We start from the raw sequence: 10,141 nt of genomic DNA on the forward strand, positions 1-10,141 counted from the left end.
AGGATAAATCCTTTAAAGAAAATCTTATCCTCAGGCCTTTTCATTCTAGTTCTTGGTGATAAAAGTCCTTGTTTCAGCTTTGACGTTTCCTATATAAGGATTTTTTAATTTTGAGTAACAGATACCAAATGAACATCTCTCCTTCCCCTCATCTTCTAAAAATAATGAAAACTAATGCTTTGTTAAAGGATCGGAAGATTCAAATTTACCTGCAAATAATACAATACCTTGGAAGTTTCTCATTAATATATTGCTAAAGAAAAACGTGACTGAGTTTCTGGCCAAATTTTGTTCTAGTTCAGTTGCTGTTTATGTGTGGGCTTGTGTCTCTGCACTTAGCCTAGTGATACTTTTCCAAGTGGTCCTGTTGCCCTGAGCATGGTGCTGTCCCACACTGCCATGGGCTGTGCATCCCCATGCTGCAGCTTGGTTCTGCCAGTCCCTTTTCCTGCCATGCACCAGTGCTAATGCTAATGCATTCATGTCCCTTCAGAACTACCTTTCTCCCTGAAAGGTTTTGCCCTCTTCCCCTCTTGTAACCCCCATGCTTGTCACATTCTACCTTTTATTCACCATTCTTCTCCCCGCTTAAGTTGGTCACTTCAGCACTCCCTGAGACAGGCACCTTGGAGTCCTGTTTGCCCCACACTGTCCCTTATTGTAGCTCATCCATGTAAAATAAACCTCTGAGCAGTCTTAACATTTGGTAGCAATGCATTTTTCCCTTCCCTTTCCTGGGGTTATACTTATGATAGCATCATGAATGACCAGTATCATGATCCCACAATGCAAACAGAAGTTTGCTTTGCTACACTTCAGATTCCTTCCTTCAAGAGTTTTATTTCTGACTGCTATAAGCTTAAGGGGATGGGGAAGTTGACTGTTTACTTGGCTTCTCCAGCTCACTCACAGTCATCTCTCTTTTCTCCTAGGTTTTTCTTTGAAGAGGCATCCTGGAGTGGTGGACTATTCAGCACAGCAAATAATCACATAACATCTTTGTGAACTTGCTTCCCAGTTTCTTTTTGTTAGGCAAAATAGAGTGATTCAGACACATATGGCAGGACCATTACACAGAGATGGCCATGCCAGGGTTTCAGCTCCACTTCTGAATTATACTGACTTTTTGCAGACACATTATGGCACTCCTTATGTAGACAGACAAATTTCAGGAAACCTCTTTGTTTCAAGAAGTTAACCTGTGTCCCAACACGAAAGACAACAATTAGAGTAGTGCTTCTCTAATTTAGAGGTCTACCAAAAATTCAAGAACTAACAGCAAAATGGGGATATGCAAACAGAATTTGCTTTACAAGTAAGTCTGAGTATGAACCCAGAAAAACTAAAACTAAAGCAAGTAAGTGTAGAATGCTAAAATACATCCCCAGGTATATGCTCATAGGCCAAACACCACTATTTTAGTTGTAGGACACTTCAATTGCAGCAAGTAATACAGGAGTGTAGCATGAACTAGAAAGAAGGAATCACCCATTATAGCATATCTAATTCAGTTCTGTTTAAAAGAAACAAACACACCTGTGCTCTGTTGTGCTGTTATTTGGTGCTTTAGTATCTTTATTATGAAAGTAACATAAGAGAGGTTTCAGTCTGTTTTTGCTTTCTGAGGTGGCTTGTAGTAGTTGCACAGATGGGTAAGTTGAACTGCTCTCCATACTCAAGGGTGTGACTGATGCTTCAGAATAGCCACCGTGAGGGCTGCCAAGGGCATTCATCAGGGCACAGGGTATGCTTTTTTCTTGGAGACTGGACCCTTCTATATATGTGTTGCCATCCTACTCACTTGGAGAAAACAGTTGTTAATTTAAAAGACAGAGATATTTAAACTGATTTCTTATCGCTTATAAATTAAATAATAAAACTATTTTACCAAGACAAAATCAGTAGAATTTTGCATTTGTATATATTTTCTGATGCACCAACAATCAAATCAACCAAGTAAAAGCCTTAACTCAGCACATACTTTAAAATATGTGGATAAATTTCATCACAGAGCAGTTTCACTGAAGTTAAGATGCAAACATTAAAAAACCTTGTTGATCTAATGAAATTGTAAAATCTAGTATATAAAAACAAAAATTCTAAAAAGGAAATTAACAGCTTTAGGTTTTCCAGGTGTTTCTTAGGCTTGTATAATTAAAAAATGCAACTGAGCTGCTTAATGGGTAAGACAGTGCTTCAGAGAAGATAAAGAAAGCTGAACATATACCATCACATTCATTTTGCTTTGTTGCACCCAGTAAATAAAAAATGCATTCTTGTTTTCACCTTTGAGTTTAAATGCTAACTTCATTTGTGTAAAATAAAAAGAATCAAAGATAGCTGCAGGTAATCAATCTCTTAAATTTTACATGTTCCAGACAACCTTTTATTGTGTTTTAATACGAGAATATTTTACTTATTGCAAAGTATCCTGCATAATACAGGTGCTCCGCTATAAAATCTTCTCTCTTACTTATAATTCAGTCATTCTAAATTTAAAATACCAGTATACAGTACTAAAACTTCCAACTGAAGTTTAGTATAAAAATATCAGCACAAAAGTCCTTTTAATGTCTGTTTATTGTGAGCAACCCAAACGCCTGTTTAATTATTAATTGTTTTAGTATAATAATAGACTTTGCACCCCTACAGTTGCTAATTGATACCATCTCAGGTATTTTGATGAGATACGAAATACTAAGTAAGAAAACAGTAAGTATTCAAATGGTTAATTTGCTTAGTGTAATAATAATAAATTATTTTTTTGCATCTTCTTCAGTTCAAAATCCAGCTTTGAGACTGAGGAAGGCTTCACATCAATTAAATAAGAGTGGTCCTTTTAACCAGTAGCAGTTTGATTGCCAATGACTCGAAGAATCTCTTTATGAATGTTTGGTTCCTGTGTATTTATACTTGTATCACCCACTTGACCATCTTCATAACTAAAAAAAAAAAAAAAAAAAGAAGGTACAGAAAATAATATCATATTAGTGTTTTATTAATCTATGTAAAAACATCAAAAAACTCTCATTCCCTAAGTGCTTTTTCCTTATGTTAACGTTTCTACTGAAGCTCTGCTGTGCTTCATCCTTATATGCAGATCCTAAACTCTGGAGAGTTGGAGGTGATAAGGCTGCCATTCTCACTGAAACCCTGAGGCTGAATAAGCCACTAGGACCCAAAGGGAACAAGTGTTAGGTGAGAGGTGGGAAATGGCCACAGAATAGACAGGAAGCCTTCAATGAATTCCTCAGCTTAAATATACACAGCCAAACAGTAATTATATTTCATGGACACACTTACTATACAATGAAGTAATGCCATTGAATTGGAAAAATCATGAACTCTTCTGTGCATTTGTACTAAAACAAGACATCTACCAAACCTTTTGACACTAGCTTATCCGTACATTTCTAGCACAAGTAAGTACAGTGAAGGAATACTGAACAGAATTAGGAAGAAATGTCTTTTATCTAATTTAATTACAACTATTGGAAGGAATATAAGAAAAAGGTCTCATATGAGGTTGAATGTTAAGAGAAGATTTGTACTCACACAAAGAAAAATCTTGTACACACGTGATCCGTGTTGGGAACTACCCATATCTCCCCATGTTTGTGCAGATCAGGTGAGGTTATCACTATCAGAGAAAGAATAAATTTCATGATGATGAAAACATGCCTGGAAAACACTGCTCTAAAATATTTTGGGCTTTATACATTTTAAATAGTTTTTTGGGAATGTGCAGCTTTCCTCTACATATCTATGTGGCAGTGCAGAATTTAAGCTAGCTGATAGTACAAAAAAGGGAGAATAACTTGATTCTTGTTTCCAAAATACACTTTTCTGAAAACACAGGTGCTTGATGTATGGGAGGGGGTTGTTAAATGGAATGAAAGTTTAAAAAATGCATATATTAAAAACTGAACTTAAAAAGCCATAGGAATGTTAAGGAGGGTCTGTGACCCTCAGCATTTGGAACAGATATTTGTGTTTGGTGATAGCTGATCCAAATCCAAGATGCTTAAGACAAAGCCTGAAACTGCTACATGGCAGATTTGGAATGTGCAATACTACCAAGTATTTAAAACAAGTAGCAATTGTGACTCAAGAGGTTCAAAAATCTTGCCAAACTTGCTCTGTGTATTTGCTGATAAGTTGCTTACCAGCAGAATGAGGACAACACAGGAAAGAAAGCTTTTTATGGCTAACTAGAAGCTATAACATCAATCTCCATTTGAAGATATTTAAATGCATTTGAAGAGCGTCCTTCTGGACAAGCTGTCCAGCTGTGGGATGAGCAGGTTCATGGTGTGGTGGGTGAAGAACTGGCTGAGGGACTGAGCCCCGTGTGAAAGGGACAAGATCTGGTTGGTGACTGGTCACACCAGTGCTGTTCCTCAGGGCTCCACTCCAGGGCCACTTCTGTTCTGTGTGTTCATCACTATCTGGATGCAGCAGGTGAATGCACCTATAGCAAGTGTGCTGATACCAAACTTGGAGGTGTTGCTGGGTCTTTGGAAGGAAAGGAGGTTTTGCAGAGGAATCTAGCTGATTGGATCGAACAATCTTAAATGGGGTGAAATTTGGCAGGTCTAAATGCTGAATTCTGCACCTGGGATGGAGTAACTTGGGACCCAGGGGTGAGGTGGGAGAGGAGTGGCTGCAGAGCTGCAGGGGGAGCTGGGGCTGGCTGGTGCTGGGCTCAGTGTGGGTCAGCAGAGCCTGTGCAGCCCCGAGGACAAACCCCATCCCAGAGCACTGAGCACAGCACAGCCCATGGAGGGGATGCTCCTGCTGGGCTCAGCCCTGGGCAGCCTCAGCCTGAGCCCTGGGGGAGAAGGGTGGGAAGGTCCTTCAGTGCATCCTGAGGAGGGAAACAGAGCTGGTGGGAGGGCTGGAAAACCTGCCCTGGAGACTGCTGGAGGAATTTGGCTTGTGTGGTTTGTAGAAAAGGAGCCTGAGGAGTGACCTCAGCCCTCTCTGCAGCTTCCTGAGGAGGGGAAGGGCACAGGGAGGTGCTGAGCACCTCTCCCTGGTGTGCAGTGACAGGATGTGTGGGAATGATTCACAGCTGTGCTGGAGGAGGTTTGGACTGCACATTTCAAAGCATTTCTTTACTGAGGGTGGTATGCTGGGTTAGACTGGGGTAGAGTTAATTTTCTTCCCAGTGACTGGCATGGGGCAGTTTTTGCATTTGTGCTGAACACAGCATTGATAGTACAGAGATGTTTTTGTCATTGCTGAGCAGGGCTCACACAAAGCCAGCCAAGGCCTTTTCTGCTTCTCGTGCTGCCACCCTCCAGGGAGGAGACAGCCAGGACAGGTGACCCCAGCTGACCAGAGGGATATTCCAGACCATGTGACATCATGCTCAGCATATAAAGTGGGGGAAGAAGGAGGAAGGGGAGAACATTTGAGTGATGGTGTTGGTCTTCCCAAGTAACCTTCATGTGATGGGCCTGGCCTCTCCTGGAGATGCCTGAACAGCTGCCTGCCCGTGGGAAGCAGTGAATTAGTTTTTTTCTTTTTGCTTTGCTTGTGTGCAGGGCTCTTGCTTTCCCTTTTAACCTGTCTTTATCTCAAACCATGAGCTTTCTGCCTTCTACCCTTTGGACTCTCTCCCCTGCTTTGCTGGGGGAAAGTGAGAGTGGCAGTGTGGGGCTTGGCTGCCGGCCGGGGCAAAAAAAAATTTAAAAAAAATAAAAGCCAAAACTCAACCGTTAACACCTGGTCATACCCTGGCTTCCTACAGAGTGGTTGGTGTGCCCAACCTGTCAGTGGTGTTCAAGAGGCATTTAAACAATGGTCTTAATGACATGCTTAAGAGGGGCAGCCTTGGGTGACAGTCGTAGGTCCCTTACAAGTGAAGTAGCCTGGTTTATTTTATTCTAACACTAACATAACTGCATACATGTTCCATTTTGATACTATTTCTTTCATGAATTGTAATTTTTAACTAATTTTTCTTGTAATTAATTTTACATAAAATCTTTATTCATCATCTCCCCTAAACCACCTTCTCTACACAGAGAAATGAAGTATGAAAGCTGCAAAATGTATTTTACCAAATATTTAAAATTCACTCATAAAATTGGTAATCATTAATAAGTGCAAGGAAATAACAACATGGATGAAAAAGTCTTTGTGAAAGATGTAATTTACATTTAAAAATTCAGGCATTAGAGGCCAAGTAATTAATTTTGTTCCTTACGGAATTTTTAGAATTAAATTTCTTTATTTTTCTGTACAGTTCAAATTGCATTTTCATGTTAACTTAAGGATCCTTAGTCATGTACAGCTAAAAGCTTCTATTTTGAAATAACACATTTTCCACCCTCTGTCTTAATTTTCACTTTTTAAAGCAAATAAATGCTCCAAATGATGGGCAAATTGGGTTAATATAATTTCTAAGACTAGAGCTAACTACGGGTGCACTTATTTAAATGTCATAATTTGTTCCCAAAACCTGCTGAGGTTTCACTGGTTATTAAAAGAACAGCCAATTCTTTCAAGAATGACTGTACTCAAGCATTAGAGTTTAATTTCCCAAAATTTTTGAGGCAAACAAAGAGAATATACTGGTTGCCAGATGATCAGTATGCTTGTTTGAAGAGTGAAAAATTATTTGGATATTCTATATGAAAGGTGTTTTCTTTCTGACTTTTATACATTTAAAGCATTTGTCAAGAGCTTGCAAGAAATCAATGCTTCAAATGAAGGACATGACTTTGCTTTTCTTGATGGCTTAGGATGAGGATCACATTTGAAACACAGACCAGATGATCAGTCATTACATGTATATGATACTCCATGCATTTGCTACAGGTTCTGTTCAAAGAGGGAAATATTTACTTAAGGATAAAGGTCAGCTGTTGAGCAGCTACTCCTATACCTACCAGTAGTTTCTTACCTAAAAAAACCAACTAAACCTCCCACTGATTTGCCCCTGTAACCTGTGCATCCTGTGGTCAAGACTAGAACAGCTTCACAAGGGCTTTCAGCTTACCTTCACATAAGGCTATGCATTTTAAGTTACGGCTTTGCAAAAATTGTGACTGCTGTCCTTTCTTCTGTGACTGAGATGTAAAAAAGTGAGAAAATAGAATTAGTGCAGTAAAACAAACAAAGGTAGAGTCAGTCTTTCTAAAATGTCTCTATTTTATTTCTTAATGCAATATAATTTATTTTAAAAACCCTATTACTATTTGCATTATTGTAGGAGAGATTTGAACTCTTTTATCCAGAAAAATAATATCCAGAAGTTCCTAATTCTTAAAAAAGTGAAAATATTATCAATGTTACTGATAAACAAATTGATATCAGAAAAGGAAAAGAAAGGTGAATTTAGTCATTAGTTTTTGGCCCTGATATTTTATTTGCCTTCCTACTTCTGAGAGCTTCTACTAGGACATGCCAGTCTATATTCAAAGCCAGATTATTCTGTAATTTCTTTGTGCTAATCATGGAGACAAATGTAAGATTCCTTTCTTGAAATTTAGCCCTATGCACAGATACTGCAAATTTGCTTTAGATACAGCAGAATTGCAATGGTTGAACAAGTAAAATTTGTGAAAAAGGAAGCATTACTTGCTGTAAATTAAATGCTGCTCATTTCCTATCAATAAACATTCTTGATTTCTTTTGCATCATTGCTCTAGAAGTCTAAAACTCAGAAGCCAAGGGGTTGCCAGGGGTTATAATGCAATCTGTATTTCATTTTCACTCTCTTCCTAAGTTGTTCTTTTTGGAAAAGAATGGCATAAGATCTGCAATATGCTCTGTAAATTTTTACTAGAGCACTTGGGCTGTTTTTGATATTTGCAATCTCTGAAGTTGTTGATTTCATTCAATGCAATAACACTGGTGACTTGCACAAAGGAAACATTACCTTTTTTCCAGCTACTGAGTTCCCAATAATAAATCCTACAAATCTTCCAGAGATGGTTGATATACCATACCTGTGATGTATTACTGCCCTTACTGCCTGAAGCTGGTTCATCTTTAGCTGACACCTTCTGCTGCTTCTTGTTCATCCCTAGGAACATCAAAATCATGTAAGATATCCTGGCCCATAAATACCATAGAAAGCAGAGTTAAGTATGAGAATGAAAGAGATAGTACATTGGGAATCACAGTCTTTTGCATGGCCCTCAAAAAGCTAGTTGACCCTGTCACAGAATATCCCAGTATAGATCCTATAAATTACAGGTACCTTTGCATCTATTGCAAAGACTTTGGCCAGTCCAGTTAGCATTAATTAGGTGCAAAAGCAGATAAACCTGAGCTTAAATGCCATAGAATTCAGATCAGGAATATTCTTATGTGGTGGCTTAAGGGGGTTGTAGGGTCAGCATGTCCTCAGTCTACTTGACCCTATTCAGGCTGATTTACTGTGGGTGGGAAGGCAAAAATTGTAAGAGAAAGACCTTTAGATATTAATCTTTAGCACTTTATGGAATTTTATTACAAATGTAATTAATTCGTATAAGTAGGCAATTTAAGTTTTGAAATTTACCTTGGTTTGATCCCTTTATCTACACATAAAATACTAAATTATTTGTCAGTCACATCTGATTCAACTCCATCTCAGAAACTGAAACATCTACATTTGTGCCTTAGATCTCATTCACATCCCTCATGTTGGTTTATATAAAATTCCTGTTTTTCATGATACTAGGGGCTTCCTTGAGTTTCCAGCATCCCGTATTTCACAGAATCATAGAATGGTTTGGGTTGGAAGGGACCTTAAAGATCATCTTGCTCCAACCCCACTGGCATGGGTAAGGACACCTTCTGCTAGACTTGGCTGCTCTGAGCCCACCTAACCTGACCTTGAACACTTCCATTATTTGGCACTTTGCAAATACAACTGAATTAAGGGGAAGTGTAACTGTTTGAAGGAACAGAATGTGTAAGACTCCTTCATGGTTTTTATTGGCATCAAGGTTTACACACTTCAGTGGAACACAAGCCTCCTTTCTGGAGAAGACAGGATGGAAGGTGCCAAGACAGGCAGAGAGAGGAGCAATAACACAATAACTACTTTGTTGAAGTTGACAAAGCAGTATTGTCCCAAAAGAAAGACATTCTGTTAGATAGTAATACTTCAACCCCTCATTTAGTGAGACCTAAGAAGCCTTCATACTCATGTAATCTCTGAAAAGCTAAAAGTGAATCTCGAGGTAACTTATGCTGAAATTCCTCAAATAGTAGCTCAAAAAGTTGAGCTCCTAAAACACGACCTAGAAACACTGAGCATCAGAAAGCATAACTAAAACTCTCAGAATCATCTACGTGCACATGAACACACATTAAACTATATATCTGCACTTTCATATGTGAGGAGATGATAAATACCTAAAGAAGAAAATCACTATATTTTAAATCCCCCCCTTTTAATTTCTCAATGCACACATCCATGTGTCTTGTTCCACATGCTTTTTTTAAATTATTTTTTTATTTAATTCTTACATGGAAAAACTCTACACAACTCACTTTAGGATTCACTAGTGGGACAAATTATGTTTCTCCTCCTGAGGCTAAAATAAACACACTCAACTGCACTTTCTGTGTAATCCTGACATGGTGATACTTGGGAATACTCTTAAATATGCAGGGTTCAACTTGTCTATTGATCAAAATTTGTTTTGTCAGATCAAGTTGTAAGGGACCACAAATTTATAGGTGAAGTTAGATGGACTTAGGCAGGTATTGAAAAAAATCACAAAGTTGAATTTCAGCTGAACCATCAAGATCTGTGCCACTACTTCAATATTAGCATATATTAGCTAATATTATCTATCTATAGCCAATATTAGCTATCAGTTTAAAAATTTCAAGCACCTTGAAAAATAAGGACAGTATTTAACTAAGGAATTTTCTAATTTCTTACTATTCATATTTTATAAAAAGGATTTTCTCTTTTTGAATAAATTAAAACACGGTTGACTAAGATTAATTTGAATATAATGTTTTAAACACAGAAGCTGTAAGAAAAGCAGTAGAATAAGATACACCCCTATATTTCTCCAACTTTAGAGTGATTTATAAATATCACCTGAGTAACCAAATGATATGCTTGACAATGGACTAAGGTAGATTCCACTTCCAAACATTGCACCATGGAGCTGAAAAAGAA

The 10,141-nt window shown here is 38.1% G+C and overlaps 1 protein-coding gene across 2 annotated transcripts in view; it reads right to left on the reverse strand.

Moving 5' to 3' along the window:
- Positions 1–1,542: 1,542 nt before the first annotated feature.
- PARP8 (poly(ADP-ribose) polymerase family member 8) overlaps positions 1,543–10,141 on the reverse strand; it is a 114,211-nt gene continuing 105,612 nt past the window's right edge. For both annotated transcript variants that reach the window (XM_056514241.1, XM_056514240.1), the window contains 5 exons: positions 10,061–10,130; positions 7,962–8,038; positions 7,010–7,079; positions 3,556–3,640; positions 1,543–2,942 (listed from right to left, as the gene is read on the reverse strand). In XM_056514241.1, coding sequence (XP_056370216.1) covers positions 2,840–2,942; positions 3,556–3,640; positions 7,010–7,079; positions 7,962–8,038; positions 10,061–10,130 — 405 coding nt within the window. In that variant the 3' untranslated portion in view covers positions 1,543–2,839. The remainder of the gene's footprint in view (positions 2,943–3,555; positions 3,641–7,009; positions 7,080–7,961; positions 8,039–10,060; positions 10,131–10,141) is intronic.

Source organism: Oenanthe melanoleuca, chromosome Z (assembly GCF_029582105.1).
Source record: "Oenanthe melanoleuca isolate GR-GAL-2019-014 chromosome Z, OMel1.0, whole genome shotgun sequence".
Lineage (NCBI taxonomy): Eukaryota > Metazoa > Chordata > Aves > Passeriformes > Muscicapidae > Oenanthe > Oenanthe melanoleuca.